At 46.8% G+C, this 21,946-nt stretch overlaps 1 protein-coding gene across 1 annotated transcript in view; it reads right to left on the minus strand.

The window, feature by feature from the left end:
- The window catches only part of SLC5A1 (solute carrier family 5 member 1), a 47,631-nt gene that overhangs the window by 24,032 nt on the left and 1,653 nt on the right, over nt 1-21,946 (minus strand). The window contains exons 2-5 of the mRNA XM_029571405.1: nt 18,917-18,988; nt 9,736-9,840; nt 604-663; nt 164-268 (exon numbers count right to left, since the gene is read on the minus strand). Of these exons, the coding sequence (XP_029427265.1) occupies nt 164-268; nt 604-663; nt 9,736-9,840; nt 18,917-18,988 (342 nt within the window). The remainder of the gene's footprint in view (nt 1-163; nt 269-603; nt 664-9,735; nt 9,841-18,916; nt 18,989-21,946) is intronic.

Here is a 21,946-nt window from a genome sequence, read left to right on the forward strand (position 1 = left end):
AGTGTTAGTGCATGGCAGTATTAGGGCACGTTAGAGTGTGACAGCATTAGAGATCACTGGGCAGGTTTAGGATCATTGGTCAGTGGTTAGATTAAGAATCACTGGGGCGTATTAGGAAATGTCAGGTATGGGGTTTACCATTCAATATGAAAGCTGAACTCACCGAGATCTTAGTGAACACATAGAGCAGTAGAGAGAGGACTGACAGGTAGATCCGAATCCGCTGACCTCCAAACCGTTTCATCAGATATTCTGGCATTGTCACCACCTAAGGAGACCAGAAAGGGTAGAGACCAGTAAGGGAGATTGAGAGAGGGAGAGAGAGAGAAATGTTGATTGAAAGAGAGAGAGTAGGATGCAGAAACAGAAAAAGTACAGGAAACGGGATAAAATGAAAAGCAGAGAAAAAGAGATGGATCATTGGTTACAATGAGTAGGAAGGGTGACAAAGTTACAGATATAGTACACACATACATACACACACAACCTCACAGGAAGCTCTGCCCCTAGATAGAAGTCTCACAATCACCATTGCTGAGGCTGTAAAAATGACATGCAGTGGAGGAAAAGCCTAAAGAAAAAGAATAAAATCAGTATACTTACACCAGCCTTCACATATATGGGTACAAAGATCCATCCCAGGAAGATCACCACTACCAGTGCCTGAAAAAGAAGAGATGGCATGCATTGGCTTCCTTGAACTGCTGTTGTGTGATCTCTGAAAAATAGTCCTTATAGATTTTAGCCACATTTAGGGGAAGTGTTCCCAGTAACATTTTTTTTGGCAGGAATAGAAAATAATGTGCTTAGACTGGATTTCCCGGGGGAATGTTGAGGTATGTGCTTAGATTGGATTTTCCAAGTCTATTTATTTTAAAATATTTGTATGCTGTCCACTCGCTACAGCTCTGAGTGGATAACAGAATAAAACACTCATAAAAATTTAAACAAAGTGTTGTGGGCATGGACCCTTGGACCAAGGTGGAATTGACGCAACCTGCAGGGAGGAGCCCTGCAGGTCCCCACTAATGGCTAGCGGAGGTGGCTGTGGCAGAGGCCCAACTGGAGCTTCACCTATACCAGCCCTCGTTCCCCTTAGGGTGAGCCCTCAGGTGCCAGGGCCAGCAGGACTTAGATGCAGGCCTCTGCAATAGAGGTGAAGATCCATTGAAGTCGTCAAGTCACAGGCCAGTATCTGGAACAGGCTGAAGACAGGTGGAGCCAGAGACAGGCAGTGGTCAGGGCAGGTGGTGTTCAGCAGAGTCTTGGTCCAAGCGATGGTCAGTGGCAGGCAAGTCCACTCAAGGTTAAGGTCCAGGCAGCGGCAAGCAGAGTTCAATCAAGGTCAAGAGGCAAGCTGAAGGCAAAACCAGAGATCCAACCAAAAGGAGTGGGGCAGGAGACAAGGAACTCAGAAGACAGAAGGCTGAGGAACAGCATAATGACTGACTTCGAAGAGGAGACAAGGACCCAGAGACATGGAACTGAAGATAGACCACTTAGAAGCAAAGACAGAGTAAGGACAAGACCTCGAACACAGACCAGGAATGCAGGAACAGGACCAGAAACTCAAGAACAAGGATTAGGAATGCAGGAACACACTGAGGCAACTAGCTCTATCAGGAGACAGTCGATCTACTGCTGAGGCACCAGAATATATAAGAGCTGCAGTGGCCTTATATATTCCAGGGTTGTGATGTCATCAATGGGCGCTGCTGGATAGATTCCCGCCACGGACCCTTTAAGGGGAATCAGGTCAGGCGTGTAGGTGCCTGGGGGGGAGGGGCCCGGGGAGGCAGCAGTTTCGGAGGCAGATAGTGAGAGGAGGCTCTGCTGCTTGTCAGGAAGCAGGGCTACATCATCGTCAACTGGAGTGGCAGGGTGCAGCGGAACATCATGGACAGCTGGCCCACACATCCGGGAGCCTACCCCACTGCCTATGGGGAACATGCTGGGCTCGGTGCTGGGGGTAAGGATGGTGCTCCGGGAGTCTTCCTCACGGAGCACCAGACGCAACACGAACAAGTCAAACATAAAATATTAAGTGATATCAAACTAACATTATCTCAACATGCCAGACTTATAGCAAGCAAACATCTGTGAATGCTATCTGAAATAAGAAGGTCTTCGCCATTTGCTTAAATGTTTTCACACAAGATGTTACGCCTCAGGTAAAGCGGGCCATAGTTCTGGCGCAATCACAGAAAGGCGAGCATGTCGTATAGACAGGACCTCAGAGGAAGATCTCAGAGACACAAGTTATTTTCCACAGAACATCAAACTTCACAAAAAGCAGTGGCAAGAGTCCACGGGTATTTTGTACCTGTGGCAAGTTTTAGAGGGAAGGCCCGTGTGTTGTACACTTTGAAAACTGATACAACATCTGCAGGTAAAAAGCACCCTCAGACCTTGTCCCAAAGTGAACAGTTTGGAAATTCTCTCCTACACGTCCTGGTGGAAATGCAGGCAGTCGTGCAGCTGAGGCTATCTGACAGAACAGGAGTACAAGAAAAAGCGGACGTCCTGGCAGAAACGCAGGCTGTGATTATAGAATTAATTAGCAGCTGGGTCTGTCTGGCAGGCTGAGCAGGGGACCTGGGAGGCAGCAGCCAAGCTAATATGGGTGGAGAGTTGTATGGTTAGACGTGGGAAGGGAGGGACATCATCTAGCCAGGATGGGAGAGTAGAAATGAAAAGGACAACAAAGTCCACTGGATAAGGTCGGAGATCTTACAAGCAGTCCTGCTCTCTGGCTGGCTGGAAGCTGGGAGGTGAACAGAAATAACTACAGACTGGATGGGTCTTTTTCTGCCATCATGTACTATGCTACCATGTCTCTTACTATCATAATATATTGTGAAATTCTACAGAACCTTAACCCTCTCCCCTCCTTCCCTCCACAGTCAAACCCTTTAGTGATGCTCACTTAACTCAGGTTGATGTAAAGAGACGGAAAAGCTCCATAAACTGATAGGAGAAGCATGTGCCTGAAGTAATAGCACAGAACCTTTAATGCATGCCTTTATCGCCAGGTTTCAGCAATAAATTATAAAAACAAACTCAGAAGCAAAGCTGAAACATGCTGAGTTACTGACAACAGGCTCCCAAACCAACAGTAATTAGTGCTGGTGAAATATTAACTGTAATTTATGTGACTGGCTAAGTTTTCTGCCTTTCCTCACAATTAAAGGCGCAGACGTAGTATTGGTTAAATACAGCAGAAGCATCACTAGCCAGCAACATGTATACAATCCCAGGAACTGTTATAATTAGTGAGGTTTGGGTGGACCCTTGGACACTGTGACAGCTGACAACGCCCACGGGGGGAAGTCCCGTGAGGGGCCACAGGTCAGGCTCAGTTAGGACACACAAACACAGAGATTGATCTTTTATTAGACAATGTGGTGAAGCCACCAGAGGTGGCAGTGGTGAGCAGCAGAAGTAGCCCGGCTGGGCTAGTATCCCTCAGGCGCTGGAACAGCGACTCCTCCGGTAGCAGTGCTGTAGTAGAAAGAACTGAGAATAATGAGTACAGTGGAATATGCACAAAGCCCTAGTATGGAGAACCCCAGGATAGGGAGAGCAGACCCTCGAGGAGCGAGTACCTGATCCCTGAGAGCTGAGAGGCTTGAAGGTAATGTATTCACACAGCAGTTCCACGTAGGAGATGGCACTAGGGCTGGAACGGAGGCAGGCTCTCGAGGAGCAAGTACCTGGTTCCAGGGAACAGCTCTGAGGTGAAGATGGTGGTACTCACTGGTGTTGAAGATAGCGAATCCTTCCAGGCAGAAGAGAAGGTAGGAGCAGGCAGTGAGTCAGGGAACATGGGCCCTCGAGGAGCGAGTACCGGTTTCCTGATAGCAACCTGAAAAGCAAGTGAGGCCCCCGAGGAGCGGGTACCCTGTTAGCATTAGAGAGTCCAATAGAGATTGGAGAGGCAGAGTAGCTGGGTACGGAGAGCGAATCCCATCCATAGATTACCCTTGCTAACTCAAAGGCTAGCAAACAATGTAGGCTTTAAATATCCGGGCAGCGTGACGTCATCACAGGGGGACACCCCTGAGTTTCGTGCCAAGTAGAAAATAAGAGTGAGGGCCGTGCGCACGCACGCCCTAAGGTACCAGCGGAGCATGGCGGGAGGCAGCGCCCAAGCCAGTCCGGGGACGCTGGAGAGGACGGCAGGCAGATGCCGTGGCAGCCAGGCGAGCATCCATAGCGAGAGGAGGTGCAAAGAAAGAAAGTAGGTGGAGTGAAGCCGTCAGGAAGGGATGGTTGCAACAGGAACATCCCAAGGTAAGCTTTGGATTGGATTTTACGTTGAATTACTTGCCTTTCCAGAGCCAAGTTCAAGGTGTGTTACATTCAAGTAAAATAGGTATTTCCCTGCTCCAACCCAAGGTCACAAGGATTATTGGTTGTAGAAATGGGATTTGTTCTAACCACTAGCCATACCTTCACTCCAGGAGCAGCAGCTATAAACAGATTTAGTAAGTTACATAGTAACATAGAAATGATGGCAGGAAAAGACCATCTGGCCCATCTAGTCTGCCCAGCAAGTTTCTTATGGTAGTAACTGCCTCTCCGTGCAGATTACCCCATGTTTCTGTTAAGAGTAGTAACTGCCTCTCTGTGCAGGTTACCCCATGTTTCTGTTAAAGTAGTAACTGCCTCTCCGTGTGTTCGGCCATCAGTCTTCGACGGCTTCGCCCCGCCTACCTCTCTCTACTTGCGGCTCCTCCCGCTCACCTTGGACTGATGGCCGCCGCGGCGTCTGTTTGCCGACCTCTCCGGTGTCCCTGGACAGACTTTGGTGCTGCCTCCCGCTATGCTCCTTCAAGGTACCTCTAGGGCGCACGCCCACACGCCGCCCTCATCTTTATTTCCACATTGGCGCAAACCTCAGGGGCGTCTCCCTGTTCTGACGTTACGACTCCAGGGTATATCTGCCTACTACATTTGCTAGCTCATTGAGTTAGCAACTTCCGGAACTCTTACAGATAGGATTCGCTCTCCGTTCCTAAGCTACTCTGCCACTCCAGCTCTAACTGGAACTCTTACTACCCTTTGGGGTCACTAACGGGGTACCCGCTCCTCGGGGGCCTCTCTGCTTCTTTCAGGTGCTATCAGGAAACCGGTACTCACTCCTCGAGGGCCCATGTTCCCTGTGTCGCTGTCTGCAACTTCTACCTTCTACTTGGAAGAACTAACTACAGTCACCATCTGTGAGTACAGAAACATCTCTCTCTACAGTACTGCTTCACTGGAATCAGGTACTCGCTCCTTGAGGGCCTGCCCTCTGCTCCGGTGCCAGACCTCTCGTCTAGTGGAATCTCTGCTACTGCTAGTGAGTACAACACCACTGAGTCTCTCTGCTCTAAGGGATCAGGTACTTGCTCCTCGAGGGCCTGTTCTCTCTGTCTCGGAGCTCTCCTATTCTACTTGGGACTCTGAATGCTAATTCTACTGTGTGCTCATAACTCTCAGTCTCTTTCCACTACAGCACTGCCTACAGAGGATTCGTTCCAGCGTTCTGTGAGAGACACGCCTAGCCGGGATCTACTACCACTACTTACTACTGCCACCTCTGGTGGTTCCATATACTGTTTAATAAAAGATTCAAATATGTGTTTGTCTGTCCGGAGTTTAGCCTGACACTGTGGTCCCTCACGGGACTGCCCTCAGTGGGTGTGGTCAGCTGCCACAGTGTCCAAGGATCCACCCAAACATGAATAACCCTAACACCGTGCAGGTTAGCTTCATGTTTCTGTTAAGAGTAGTAACTTCCTCTCCGTGCAGGTTACCCCATGTTTCTGTTAAGAGTAGTAACTGCCTCTCCATGCAGGTTACCCTGACTCCCTGACGGGAGGTCATCTGGGGGTAGCTAGAACTCAGGAATTACTCTCAGAGTTCTATTGGTGGCCCCAGTTTAAGAAGGACGTGCGGCTCTGTGTCAGCTCCTGCCCGATCTGTGCCCAACAGAAGACTCCTACCGGCCGCCCTTGGGGTCTTCTTCAGCCACTGCCTATTCCTACTGAACCGTGGACCCACTTGTCCATGGACTTCATTGTCGACCTACCCACTTCAGAAGGAAGATGGTGATCTGGGTTACAATTGACAGGTTCTCCAAGATGGCCCACTTTGTTCCCCTCACTAAGCTGCCCACAGCACCTGAACTTGCAAACCTGTTCACTCGCCACATCTTTCACCTTCATGGACTTCCCCGACACAATGCCTCGGATAGGGGCTCTCAATTCATGGCGAAGAATTGGAGGGCGCTCTGTAAAAGGTTTGGGGTCCAGCTAGACTTCACTACCGCTTTCCACCCCCAGACTAACGGCCAGGCGGAGCGTACGAACCAGACATTAAAGACGTTCCTCCGGTCCTTCGTGGGAGATTTGCAGAATGATTGGGTGGCCCTACTTCCGTGGGCGGAGTTCTCATACAACCACCACAAACACTCTGCCACCGGCACTTCTCCCTTCCTTATGGTATATGGGAGACGCCTTCAACCTCCTTTGCCCTTGCCGTTGGAAGTGCCATCTCCAGCCGTACAACTCATGGCCCAACAGTTGCGCCAGTTCTGGAGATCTACCCAGGAGAAACTTCTGCGCACTGCGGTGATTGCGAAGAGGTTTGCAGCCCGCCTTCGACATCCAGCCCCGTCATTCCTCCCCGGTGACAAAGTGTGGCTAAGCACTAAACACCTTTGTTTACGGCTTCCTTCAATGCGCCTGGCCCCAAGGTACATTGGTCCGTTCTCCATCATGGAACGGGTAGGGGCAGTTTCCTACCACCTCCGGATCCCGCCTAACTCAGGGTACACAACGCCTTCCATGTTTCCCTGCTGAAGCCACTGGTCCTCTCTCTCTTCCATAGGAAGACGCCTGCACCGGCCACTCCTGTGGCACATGAGGATACAGTCTATCAAGTCAAGGAAATACTGGACATGCAGTTCCGCCTCAGATGCTGGGAGTACCTCCTCTCTTGGGAGGGCTACGGTCCCGAAGAGAATTCCTGGGAGCCAGCCTCCAACATCTTGGACAAAACCCTTCTCCACCAGTTCCATGAGGTTCATCCAGCTAAACCCAGGCCTCCAGGAAGGGGGCGTAGGAGGGAGGGTACTGTTACGGTCCCGGGCCGTGCCCCAGGACCTTCACTCACCTCACGGCCAGACCGGGCCAAGGGAGCCCTTCTCCGGCTGTCCAGGCCTGAAACGCGGTCTGCTGTGGCATTCCCTCCCTGTTAGCGAGACGCCGCAGACCTTCCGCCGCTGGCCCTGCCCCCTAGACGCGCACGTGCACCGGGGCTCAGGATTTAAAGGGGCCAGTGCGGGAAATGGAGGACAGCCTCCTTGATGACGTCAGACGCGGCCGGGTTATTTAAACCCTGCAGCACAGCTAGACCTCGCCTTGCAACAAGGTTCACTCTTTTGAGTTGCTAGTTGCCGCTTTGGATTCCTGTTGTCTTCAGCTCCTGACTTCTGACCCTGCTTCGTTCACTGACTCCAGCTTCAGCTTCCGTCCCTGGTTTTGGCTTCTGACTTCTGGCTTCTGACTTCTGGCTCCTGACCCTGCTTCGTTCATGACTTTGGCTTCAGCTTCTGGCCCTGGCTTTGGCTACTGACTTCTGACTTCTGGCTTCCGACCCTGCTTCGTCCTTGACTTCAGTTTCAGCTTCCGTTCCTGGCTTGTCTTTGGTATCTGACTTTGGACTTCTGACATTGGCTTGTCCCTGGACTTTGTCTTCAGTCTTCATCTCTTCTACAGGTAACCGGTTCTTCGTTGCCCGGAGGCCTCTCCTAAGTCCCAGCGGCTCGGGTCCTCAAGCACTCCTCCCTGGGGGACCACGGGCTTCCAAGGGTGAAGTCTCTTCTTACCTCCTGGGCTCTTCTGCTCCCGTCGACTACCTCTTCAGCGGCTTCGCTGGTCTTGGTCGCATAGGATCACACCTAAGTCCAAGAGGCCTGGGTCCCTACAGGCTCCTCCTGGGGGGACCTCGGGTTTCCAGTGGTGAAGCCTTCTTTGGAACATCTCTTCAGCGCCGCCTCCCGGCTGCGACGCCCACTGTGGGTCCCCATCAGTACAACTCCATCAGTCTCAGCCAGCCCAAGGGTCCACTCCCCGCAACAATAACATCTCAAAGCAGCATTTTTAGAAATAACAGAAGTTAACAGAATTTGGCTTCATAGAAATGATTCTGGAAAATACTTGCAGATTAGAAATTGTTTTTGGATAATGGGAAAGATTTCTGGAATAAATGTGTTTCCCTAGAGAGAACCTCATTGGTTAAAGCTTTTCCGAGCAATTTTTAAAGGTATTTAAGGGTATTTATTATTTCAATTTCTAACCTGCACATTCCATAAATTTCATAGCAGCGTATATAATTGCATGCATAAAATTAATATGTAGGATGATAAAAACAAAGATAGAACAGTATATAGTTACAACAACAATGGACAATGCTGACCTTTTAGTTTTGATCTGCTAAGGTGCATAGATACGTTTTTTAAAGGACTTTCATGTTGAAGCAGTTCGAATGGCCTCTGGCAAAGAGTTCCACAGACATGGACCAGCAACTGAGAAAGTGATATTTTTTGTGAGTTTCCAATAGATTTTTATTTGCTGGACATAATTGTCTAGTGGGTTTGTATAGATGCAATGTTGAGTTAGCCATATAGATGACTTGTTATTTAATAGGTGATAGATAAGGTTCAGAGCCTTTGAAAACTGCCAAATATGTGAGAGAGAGGCAGGTGGAATTGGGATATACATGCAAACTTTTAAGTTTGAAGAAGTATATTCCTAAATTCCACCAGAAACAGTGCCCACACGAATAGCAGCTGTAGGTCTCTGTGGGGACTTTTTCAAAGGGAAATGTTTCCCCTTGCAAATGACGTAACATCTGTGGCTTCAAGCTTCCCTGCCCAATCTTAAAACTGACCCCTGAAGACCCTGAAGTCCAGAGAGGGGAGGAAAAGTGGTAAAAGATTAGTGTCATTTGGAAAAACTCTGTGAAGGATTCTGACAGTAGAGGACTACTTGCAGATTCGTTCACGGAGTATAATACAGGGAATGAGGTAGTTGTGCTGAATGGATTGGGATCATTCTTTACATGACACGCCAATGCTCATCAACAGACAGATTTTGACAGAATATTATGGATTTTGTTGAATGTGTAGTGGTGCTCCAGATCTTCAGGAACCTTAGATGGGTCTTGCTGATAGGAGCAGAAGAGGATCTTGAGAGAATAAATGGAGAAGAATGATAGCAGGATTAGCAAAACAGATTACTTTAAAAGACTGGAAAATAATTGACAAGGATATGCATAAAGAATGGATGGAATTGCTATCCGTTACAATAATGTATGAAGGAATTATTACAAAAGTTAAAGTGTGAGATTGTATTTTGGAATTTATGGAAGTCTGATTTCCGTGAGATGCTTTGGAAATGCTAAGGATGAGTGTGATGCAGTCTGAGGTGTCATGTGTGAGCTTTTCTAGGCAGGGTGAGTGGGAAGGAGGTTATTTCAATGAAAAGAAAGATAATTCTGTCATGTTCTACTGTGAATCTGTGGAAAATAGCAATTGACTGAGAAGATGGTTGCTCTCTTTCAATATAAACAATTTTGATTAGAAAAGAAATGAAAGAAGCTGATTGGCTCAGAGTGTTTTATACCCAGGAATGATACAAAAGGATGCATGTCCGAGGTGCAGGACAGCAGATCCACATCACTTACATTCCATTCAAATCCACCAATGACAATGCCACCAGCAGCACCGGTCCCTGCAAGTCCCACAAAATGCCCACTGCCAATGTTACTGGCAAAGAGAGAGGCTCCAATCTGGGAAACAAAAAGACAAAACAGATATTGGTTAGCATCAAAGAAGAACCAGGAAGTTGCTTTCCCATAGACTGGAGGAGGCAGAGGCACGCACAGTCTGCTCCCAGAGCAAAATTCTTTTGACTGAGATTTTACATCTGACAATTATTGTATCAATGTACAATAAAATTCAGATTTCTTCAGCCTATTGCATTTGAATTCTATGAAGATGTGATTCTGTTTCTACAGTTCCTCAGCATGCAGAATGTCCTTTGAATCTCATATTGTCCTACAAAATAGAATATAATTTTCAGTAGTTCATGTTGCGTGCAAAGTCCACAATTTTAGTTCACATACATTGCACGAGTTCTCAAAGGGAAACACTCGCAGGTGAGCAGCTGCAAAGTACATGGATTATTTTAGCGCGTGCTGTTCTTTACCTCCAGCCTAAACATGCCCACAGCAGGAACACCTCCTTTTAATATGTTAAAGGCACGTGTGCTTTGGCCCTTTCAGGAAGGCTGTTTACTGGGACAGACTATGCCCTTGAAACCCTGTCCTCCAAGTTTCCACCATTGTGACTTTTGCTTTCCTCTGATCCTTATGGCAGATTAATATTTGTCTTGTATTTCTAGACCAGTCCATATAGCCCAGTACTTTTCCTCTTTCTGACAAAAGCATGTTATCATCAACATAAACACACTAACAATGTTTTAATGCCTGTTAACGCCTGCATTAGCTATCAGAATTTAATGCATGCTACGGTGTTAATGCCCTTTACTAAATAGCCCTCTAAAACATTTTTATTTTGCGTCTGGAGGAAATATCTGTCAGAATGACAATTGCACTCAAACTCTGCCATCATACAAATTATTAAGCTTTATGCTGGTTATTAGGAATGCAATTATGTTGCATGATTAACCAAGTTTAACTTGGACCTGCTGAAATCTGTTGCATCACTCCTAGATAAAGAAAAGCTTTGAGTGGCCATGGACTTTTCCCAGCAGCAGCGAGTGAGGCCTGGTGGTGCGCTGCCTCCATCAATTCACAAGGCTGAGAACGCAGGAAGCGCGGTGGTGTCACCTCTGACACTCGGACCCAAAAAGAGAATTAAAAACAAACCTTCCAGAAAAGTACAGGCCTTCTAAAAGGATTTGTAATCATTTTGTAACATAGTTTCTATTTGCTGTGGAGCGTCTTCTAGAAACATAGACAGCATCAGCAGGGAGGAATCACTGGGTTTTACCGCAGGTCTTCCTCGATCTGGGGTGTTCTCCCTCCCTCCCTCTGCCACTATGGTCCTTTTATATCTGTCCCACGCATGCTTAATTTCTGCTACTGTTTTGACTCCGAGAAGTCTGTTCCAGGTGTCCACCATCCTCCATGAGAAATATTTTGAACCTCTCTCCCTTCAGCTTCCTATGTTGAACCCCTTGCATTTGAGCTTTTCATTCCGTGGAAGATGCTTCTTTCTGGTTCTTTCTTGAAGCCTGTTAGATTTCTAAATGTTAGCATCGCATCCAATCCTTTCCCTGCTTTCTCATATCTTTACTCCTTCACATTCTGCAGGATTCTTTTTGAATGGCCTCCACTTTCTCAATGCCCTTTTGTAGACACGGTTATAGTACCAGAGCCCTGTAGAGCAGTAACTCATTGCTTCCCTCTTTCTACTGTGATGCCCCTCTGCATGCACCCAAGTATATACACAGGCACAATTCTGGTCCAGGGGACAGTCTGTGGGGAAACAGTCATTTCCTTTAGAATTTTGCCCTTCTTTAATTTGGTTAACAGTACCCCAAGGGATCCACAAGGGCTGTACTTTTAGCTGCATTTGAGGGAGACGTGGGTAGGATTTTCAAACCTCTGCACGTTATCTTCCATAACAATTCTGCCCATACAAAGAGTAGGTGCAAATGTCAGTGGGATCTTTGTATCCATGGCATGGACGCAAAGCTCATGCTTTCTACTTTCCTGTTCAAATTTGGTGCAAAGTCTGAGGGTCCACCAAAGCGAGCAGATTACAAATTGCTTCCATAAAGACTGAAGAGAACTGGGGCCAGCACTGATCCTTGTGGCACTTCACTAGATTGGACCTCAGTGACCATCGCCCTGAGTTCTCACTCAGTGTATAATTCACAGACTAGCCAGCTTGGCCATCAGTCATCTCCAGGGCATCCTGGACAGACCAGGGGCAGGGACCATCCAGAGAGGGGGTGGCCCCCTCGGATGACACCAACATAATTCAGCAACCATGTAGAAGCTTTGGAGAACTCCTGTCCTGCCCCTGACAAAGTGCATTGGCACCTCCCAGGCATGGTGCCCAGACAATCACCCCCTTCTCCCAGCCCTTCTGACAGCCCTGATGTCACAGCTTTACTGCAGAGAAATAAGGGTCAAGAAACAAACTGTAGCTGAGATATTTTTATTAGATTAACTCAAATCATCTGTGAATAACTTTTGAGAGCTGTATTTCCTTTATCAGGTCAATGCCCAAGGTTTTACTAAAGTCCAGACAGGCATGATCTACTGAACTCCCAGCCCCCATTCCTGATTAACAAATCAATGAAATTTGCTTGGCAAGATCTTCCCCTAAGATTCTCTAACTCACTAGTTTCAAGATATGGCACTATTCCAAAACTTTACCAACCACTGACATTAAGTTAACAGGTCTGTAGTCTTACACTTCCTCCTTATTCATGTCTTTGTGGAGAAATTTTACATCTATTCTTTGCCAGTTTCTTGAAACTCCTCCTGTTTCATGTGATGACAGAGACTGAATAATTTATATATGATTAACCTTCACCCAGCCCCAGCCCCAAACCCAATCTTATCCTTCACCCAACCCAAACTCAAATTCTACCCCTAAGGTTAATTTTAACTTTAGCTCCCACCCTAAATCTCATCTTCAATCTGTAGTGGAGCAGAGCCTGGGAGAAGCCTGCATAACTAGTGACTGCTGTACCTATTCTTTGGTGGGAGTGTGTGTGTGTGTGTGTGTGTGTGTGTGTGTGTGAGAGAGAGTATGTGGGAAGGAGGGTTGGTAGGGAAGCTAATACTGCTGATGTCTGTGCTGAACTCGTTCTTTGCTGGTGCTGTGTGTGTGTGTGTGGGAGTGTGTGTGTGTGTGTAGGAAGGAGGAGTGGTAGGGAAGCTCATACTGCTGATATCTGTGCTGTACCTGTTCTGTGGTAGTGGGGCAGTGTTTGTGTGTGAGGGTGTGTGTATGTGTGTGTGTAGGAAGGAGGAGTGGTAGGGAAGCTCATACTACTGATGTCTGTGCTGTACTCGTTCTTTGCTGGGGCAGTGTGTGTGTGTGTGTGAGTGGGAGTGTGTGTGTGTAGGAAGGAGGAGTGGTAGGGAAGCTCATACTGCTGATGTCTGGGCTGTACCTGTTCTGCGGTAGTGGGGCAGTGTTTGTGAGTGTGGAAGTGTGAGTGGCAGTGTTTGTGTAGGAAGGAGGGGTGGTAGGGAAGCTCATACTGCTGATGTCTGTGCTGTACTCGTTCTGCAGTAGTGGGGCAGTGTTTGTGTGTGTGGAAATGTGAGTGGCAGTGTGTGTGTGTGTGTGTGTGTGTGTGTGTGTGTAGGAAGGAGGGGTTGTAGGGAAGCTCATATTGCTGATGTCTGTGCTGTACTTGTTCTGCAGTAGTGGGGCAGTGTTTGTGTGTGTGGAAGTTGTGATGCAATAATGGATCTTCTAATTTGACGAAGGGATTCCTCAGGTCTTCCACAAGACGTCTGAGAATAAGGTTGCCTCCTGCCCCTGAGTCCACCAGGGCAGGGGTCCGAACCGTTGCTGGTTCAGAGGTCACAGAGACTGAACAAGAGAGCGGTGGAGATAACACAGTATGGCCCAAGAACAGTCTTCCCGCGGGATTTAGGCCCGTCCGTTTCCCGGACGAATGGGGCATGTAGAGACATCATGGCCAGGCTGACCAGAGTACATGCACAGGCCGCGTTTCTTCCGAATTCTTCTCTCCTTTGAGGTCAAGTGACCATGAACAAGCTGCATCGGTTCATCTTTATTAACAGCAGGAATTGCTGGACCCATCCGAGGTGCAGGGGTACTGGCCTGTTTCAACCCAGTTAATACCTTAGGCCGGAGTTCCTTCACCTTGTCTCGGAGCCGACAATCAATCCAAGTAGCTAAGGCTATCAACTCTTCCAGCGAGTCAGGTGTCTGGCGAGCAGCCAGCTCGTCTTTCAAGCGGGTATCCAGGCCTCTGCAGAAGAGAGTCTTGAGACATCTGGGGTCCCAGCGAAGTTCTGCTGCAAGAGTCTTGAATTCTATGGCAAATTCAGCCAATGGTCTGTTGCCTTGCTTCAAGTCCACCAAAGCAAAACTGGTAACAGAATTACGAGCAGGGTCAAAAAACGGATTTAAACAAGTCCATAAATCCTTCTATGTCCTGCAAAATAGGGTCCTTGCGTTCCCACAAGGTAGATGCCCACGACAAGGCTCTCCCATCCAAGTATGACAGGATGTAGGTGGTCTTAGAGAGGCCCATGGGAAACAATGAAGGCTGTAAGATGAAATGCAAGCTGCACTGGTTCAAAAAGCCCCGAGTCTTCTGGAGAAGTGAATAGGAGCAGCTAGTGGAACAGCAGTCTTTAAAGTTACCTCCTGTAACTGACCTTCTGGGGTAGAAGCTGTGCCTTGTATCTTCTGTGTGTGAAGCTGATGGAATGCTGCAGTAAGTTTCTCCAAGGTTTCTTGCTATTCTGAGATGCGTTGAGCCAGGCCCGGTATAGCCTGCAAGGCGGAGAGGTGTGCCGGGTCCATGGGGTTACTGACATCCCATACCTTAAGCTGGATTCCCAGGAGTACTGTTCTCCAATTTAAAGCCAGATCCACTGGAGTTAACAATCTGTTATGTTTCGGCTCCTGAGACCGGGGACGCCGGAGGGAAACAGCAAGAAGACGCTGCGGCAGCTAACCGTCCATCAGACCTGGAGGGAGTCGCCACAGAGGTAAAGAGGGAGGAGTGAGGGCGTCAAGCAGCGACGGACACAACAACCTGCAACTTGTGTTCTTCTATCCTTTACCGCAGATCAAGTAAACAACGTATACTCTCAAATGGAAGCCGATGAGGAAGGAGAGACAGTTGGTGAGAGGGTGAGGGTGTGTATGTCTGCGAGGACGTTAAGAACATTTGGATCACAGATACATTAATGCACAGTACAGACACTGTTAAAGAACAAATAATATTTTATTACTAAATTAGGAAAAACAGTCTATAAAACAAAAAAAAACTTTGGGGTGCCAGGTCCATCACTCCATCGTTGCCGATTGAAACTCCTGAAATAAAATACAATTAGATGTTGGCACATTAGTGGTTTCTTGATTCCATACATCATCAATATCTCCCATAAAATAAGAGTGGTTTTTGGTATCATTGGTAAGAACTAACATGGCGAACCTCTGAGCCCTGCACTGTTGGGTTGTAGCAGTGCTGCGGGTTGTAGCAGTGAATCTGGCAGCAAGTCAGCAGCTACATCCTCTTCCAGCACAACGCAATGTTATGCATGCAGCCTTTCCTGCAGGTCACCACCAGACTGGTCCAAGCATCGAAATCTGCTTTTCAGCACACCAAATGTTTACTCAATGACAGACCTCGTGCTGGTATATGCTTTATTGTACCATTCTTCAGCTGCAGTGTGTAGAAATAAGCAATCATGGCTTACAGCCATAGCCTCCATTGCCTATAAAAGGGGTAACCAATATTGCATCAAAAACTATGTCACAACACCAGCAAACACATATAGTACTCCAATTGCCTAATACAGATACATAGCCGGCTCATTTAGAACCCCACAACCATACCAATACAGTACAATTGAAAAACTTTCAGAAATCAACAGTACGCAATAACATACATCATGTTGTATTGGAGCTTGCATCCCTCCATCCCACCAGGCTTTCTCTAACCCCTTCATATATCCACATTTCTGATTCATAGCAATTGTTACTTACCAAACATCCAGCCATCGCCGTATTTCCCCACGGGAAAATCAGTTCAAAGTGACGAATGGGCAAGGATATAGGAATCCTGGAAGCTTACAGGAAATTGTGACACCACATGTAGGATTCGAAAATGTGCAACATACACAACCTGCACATTCATGGAATGGAAGTGCTTGCAATTGCAGAATGCACTCTTCTGTTCTGCCTTTGGGGGCAGTGCGAGATGAATGCAGTCTTTTGTGCCCAACACATTGGGCATCCCAGCTATTTTGAAGAACCCTCGCCAGATCTCCTGGATATGAGATATACTGCCTCATGTGCTTCGTCATCGCCTTCAAGACTTGTCCCAAATGCTGGGAGAATGAGGACTAATCAATCCCTCCAGTGAGTCCAACCACATTCTGGAAACTTCCAGTTGCAAAAAAATGCAAAGCACATAGAAGATTCACCAATCCAGGGACGGCATGGTTGCGAGAGGCAAGGGGGTCAATGTCCTCATGCAGGTCCTCATAAAGGGTGAAAACTGCCCACAAGCTGAGACGATATCTTTGCACCACTTCAGCCTTGGGCAATCCAAGGAAGGTTATCTGTGGCCGAATGATACGTTGCTTGCAAAGTCTACAGATGGCTCTGGGCTATACCTACGAAGCTAAGAACAGAATAACATAACACATGGCACACAGCCATCTTAAAACTGTGGCCTATCCAAGTCACAAGTACCTGGCAAGAATACTAGCATTGAATACATCGCAAGCTAATATTCCATTTTGATTATTAGCAGTTTATGGACGTCTCCTCTAGGAACTTATGCAAACCTTTGGTAAACCATGTTACACTAAAGACTTATGCTCTGGGAATGAATTCCAGGGGTTAACTGAATGAAAAATATATTTCTCCAATTTGTTTTGCTTACCGGTGCCTGTGCAGCCACATGGTCGACATAGCCCTCTTGTCTTCCATCATTATTGTTTCCATGAACAGTTGCCCTCCGTTGTCTGACAGTCCTTAGTCGGGCTTACACGCGCAAGAGAAAAGTCAGCAAGACAAAGAAGTGCAGGGTTTCCATGATGTAAATGGCAGCGAAGCCTACACGAACCGTCAGCTATCGCTAGCCCTTGTACAAAAACTCCAGGGAAAGGGCTTGTGCAAAATATGAAGTGTAAAAAACTCATTATGGATGCACAAGAGTTGGATGCACGTTTCTGCATGGTGGGGTAATTGCTAATAATGTCATTTAAATGGAATTTAAATACGATCGGCACTATTTGGTACGCGTTGGTTTGCATGCGCGTTATGGACGTGCTAATACCTTTATTGCAAAGGGCGCCCATTTTGCGTTCAAAATGCACATCCAAGTGCAGGTTAACCAGTGTGCTAGCTTGAGCGCGCAATATTGCATCAGCCTGTATGTGAGGTCAGTCTATGGCATGACTCTCAGATCCTATTAATATTAAGAGAATTGATTGAGAAAGTGGGGATAAAAAAAATACCTGGGACAGCAGATTAAAGGCAGAAGGGAGCAGCTCAATGAATCATTAAAAAGAGTTCCTTAATCTGATCCTCACAATTTTACCTCCAAGGCCCCTGATTTTGCAGGCATACATTTTCCTATTTTTATTTTCCTGTACTTCAGATTGTAAAAGACAATTCCAGGTAGCCACAGACCTCCTGCTCAGCCACATGGCCTTAAATATTTTAAAATACTCAGTCCCATGTTCTAATTGTGACACATGCATGCGGTCAGGACCTTTGAAAAATAGGATAAACTACATATGTGAGGATGTGCATAATATTTGCGGAATAGCAACATTTCATAAAGATTGGTTTTTGTTTTATTCTAAGATTTTATGCAGTAAATCCAGGATTTAGGCCATACAATGCATCGCTACCGCCTGAAGCTTCATGGGAATCGGTTTATTTTTATATTAATAAAAAACCCAGTGTGTAAACTGAAAGCTTACAGCTTTTCCAGTCTGGCAGCGATCTATTCCCTCTAACCTGGTCAGAGCTTGGGACTGTATTGTAGACATCCACATGGAGCCCTAATCAGGGCTTAATTTATGGGGGGATGGCCTAGAACACAGCTCTGCCACTTCTTTTCAGACTTAAGAGGCAGAGCAGGCGAAGCAGAGAACAGTCCCTCTGCTCCCTAATCCTGCCCTACCCTCCTATTCTGCAGGGGGTGGGGAAGGGGGTGTGATTCTGAAGCAGACACTGCAGAGCAAAAAAAACCATCCCTGGCTTTAATGGCCTTGCCGACTGGCACTACTGCCCACAAGTTTTGATCTTCTGTTACTTCAACCCTTTTTTGTGTCTGTTACCCAGGGCTTCGTTTCTGGCAGAATGGGCATTCTGGGAGCGGATGAAACGGAGCAGAGCTGCTGGTGTGTATCCTTTGTGGCTCCCCTGCAGAAATGCGGTGTGGAGAGTGTATCTGCACATATGTGTGTGTGAGAGAGAAAGTGCGTGGGGTGCAGACAGGGGGCTCACGCTGGGCTCTAGTCCACACCTGGCTCTGGCCCCACAGTTCTACTTCCTTTTGTCTATAAAATTAAGCCCTGGCCCTAATCCTGGCTCGCACCTTCTGACGTTATGGCAACAGCAGGATGTGAAAGGAACTCTATAATTGCATTTCTTCATTGTTTTTACAGTTTCACCACAGAAACAAAACTGGAATTTCTGCCTCTGTGGTTAAGAGGAGGAGGTTCAGGCCAGGGCCCTATGGAGAACAGGAAGGAAAGAGAAGCTTTTGCATAATTCTATGCTGGGAATTGACGCTGATGTGGGGCCTGTCTATCCTTTTCTTTTTCCTTCCTAGTTTGTGATGGGAGACTCCTTGGCACATACTCAGAGGGTTGTGGGGGAGGTCTGAATGTGAGTACGAGGCACAGGTAGCTGCATGTCTGTAGGGAGATACTCATTGCCGGCAGGGACAAAGCTAATGACAACAGAGGAAGACCAAATAATCTGAACTTCTTAAGAAACAGGAACTACAAGCCCCAGGATACAACAGGTGGAAAATCAGGACTGGCTGAGCCTCTCCTGCTGGAATGAGCTCTCTCCCATCCCTGTCCTACTTCCTGATTGCTGCCAGCTCTGTTCTGTTTAGTAAAATGCACTGCACATGCTTACCGGCCACCACACCATGCTGCGTCCCGCCAGGAAGAATCCTCCCACCGTTCCACGATTCGTCCTCACCATGGCCTATGAAACAAAGATTAGTTGCACCTGTCAAATACTGCAGCCAGAAGGAAGAGATATAAGAACATAAGAAATAGCCATACTGGGTCAGATCAAGGGTCCATCAAGCCCAGCATCCTGTTTCCAACAGAGGCCAAACCAGGTCACAAGAACCTGACAAGTACCCAAAAACTAAACTATATCCCACGCTACTGATGCTAATATCCATTCCAAACCAGTGACCGGGCCACAACCAAGACAAAGGGAAACTATAGACTGGTGAGCCTGACTCCAGTGCCGGGAAAAGTAGTGGAAAGTATTCTAAAGATCAAAATCACAGAACATATAGAAAGACATGGTTTAATGAAACACAGTCAGCATGGATTTACCCAAGGCAAGTCTGCTTCATTTTTTTGAAGGGGTTAATAAACATGTGGATAAAGGTGAACCGGTAGATGTAATGTATTTGGATTTTCAGAAGGCGTTTGACAAAGTCTCTCATGAGAGGCTTCTAAGAAAACTAAAAAGTCATGGGATAGGAGGTGATGTCTTTTTGTGGATTACAAACTGGTTAAAAGACAGGAAACAGAGAGTAGGATTAAATGATCTGTTTTCACAGTGGAAAATAACAATATTGTGCCTCAGGGATTTGTACTTGGACCAGTGCTTTTTAAAATATTTATAAATGATCTGGATAGGGGTACAACAAGTGAGGTGATCAGATTTACAGATGACACAAAATTATTCAGAGTAGTTAAATCACAAGTGGATTGTGATAAATTGCAGGAGGACCTTGTGAGACTGGAAGATTGGGCGTCCATATGTCAGATGAAATATAATGTGGACAAGTGATTATAGGGAAAAATAACCCATGCTCTAGTTACACGATGTTAGGTTTCACATTAGGAGTTACCACCCAGCAATAGATCTAGGCATCATAGTGGATAATACATTGAAATCATCGGTTCAGTGTGCTGCAGCAATCAAAAAAGCAAACAGAATGTTGGGAATTATTAGGAAGGGCATGGTGAACAAAATGGAAAATGTCATAATGCCTCTGTATCGCTCTATGGTGAAACTGCACCTTGAATACTGTGTTCAATTCTGGTTACTGCATCTCAAAAAAAGATATAGATGTACTGGAGAAGGTACAGAGAAGGGCTACCAAAATGATAAAGGGGATGGAACAGCTCCCCTATGAGGAAAGGCTGACGAGGTTAGGGCAGTTCAGTTTGGAGAAGAGACAGCTGAGGGGGGATATGATGAAGGTCTACAAAATCATGAGAGGACTTGAATGGGTTAATGTAAATTGGTAGTTTATTCTTTCAGATAATTCAAAGAATAGGGAGTACTCCTTGAAGTTGGCAAGTAGCACCTTTAAAACAAATCAGAGAAAATATTTTTTTTTCACTCAACGTAAAATTAAGCTCTGGAATTTATTGCCAAATGATATGATTAAGGTAGATAGCATAGCTGGGTTTAAAAAAGGTTTGGACACATTCTTGGAGAAGAAGTCTATTAATTGCTATTAATCAAGGGAATAGCCTCTGCTATTACTGGCATCAGTAGCATGGGATCTATTTAATGTTTGGGTACTTATCAGGTTCTTGTATCCTGGATTGACCACTGTTGGAAACAGGATGCTGGGCTTGATGGACTCTTGGTCTGACTCAGTTTGGCAACTTCTTATGTTTTTAAGTTCTTAAAGGCGAGAGAAGCAAGGCAATCACCTTGGGAGTAACATGCAAGGGGGCAGAAATCAATGATAATTCGAACTAAAAATGGCTTTGGAATCACAGCACTGCAGCAATGAAAGAAAAAAATGACTCTGTGTGAACCCACCAAGAGCTTTTATAACTGGCAAAAGATCCTTCCACTAGTGGCAAACAGTGGCTGTAATAAAAACCCGGCTCCTACACAGAATAGGGCCAATCCCCAGGAGCCAGCAAAGGAGCACTCTGCTCAGGATGAGGCTAATCCCTGGGAGCTGGCAGAAGACCGAAGCACTGTGGCAGGCAGTAGCCATAAGCAATCCAGCTCCAGAAAGGGGCCAGCCAGCACGTCGGCAGTCGGTCATACCGCGGGAAGCAACAGAAAAGAACTCCAGTGACGGTGAACAGAAGCCGTAAAACAGCAGCCTTCTGCGGAGGTCCAGCCCTCCAAGTGTGGTGAACCCCATCCTGGGCCAGCTGTCCAAGCACTGGTGAGTCCTGTGCAGCAGCCACTGTTTTGCTTCACTTTCTGCCTCAAAGATACTCCCTCATCTACCTCAAAATGCATTACCTGAAAGCCATTAAGGATGCACAGGAGGTAAAAGCTATTTAAGGGGAAAGGAAGGGAGGGGTCATGGTATGAGGCTGCAAGGGGGAAGACTCAGGAGCAGCATTAAGAATTTGTGGGGGGGTTTTCATGGAAAAGAAGGTGAATATATGGAAGGTCCTCCCAGAGCAGGTGGTGAAAGATAAAGCAGTTACAGACTCAGAAGGCAGGAGGTAAATACAGAGAATCCAGAAATCAGAAAGCATGACCGAGTGGCACATGCTAAGGTGTTTAAAATGCTCTACTCGAACGATCCAACGAGGCTTGGGACTGCAGAGTGATGGAACCTGTAGAGAGTGCAGTGCTGCGGATGATCAGGCAACAGTCACATTATTTCATAGCTTTGTGGTAACACATGGAATGGGAGAGATGTTGGAGAGCACTAAGTGGGGCCTTTTGTACGCTGGCAGGGTGTAAATGAGGATTAGGAGAAAGATCTCTTGCCAATGGTCATGCTCTCCAGCTATCAGCTGGGATTTAGCCTGGAGGGCACAGATGGTCCTTTTCTGCCATTATAAGGGGACAATAGCACTATGACCTTTAAAATAATTCTACCTTGTGCCCCAAAGCATTCCATGTTCTTCCTCCAAACACACAACTGTGCACTCCAATAACTGCACCTCCTCTGAACATAACTCATTGTGCTCGTGACAGAGTGAATAT

Source organism: Rhinatrema bivittatum, chromosome 11 (assembly GCF_901001135.1).
Source record: "Rhinatrema bivittatum chromosome 11, aRhiBiv1.1, whole genome shotgun sequence".
In the NCBI taxonomy this organism is placed as follows: domain Eukaryota; kingdom Metazoa; phylum Chordata; class Amphibia; order Gymnophiona; family Rhinatrematidae; genus Rhinatrema; species Rhinatrema bivittatum.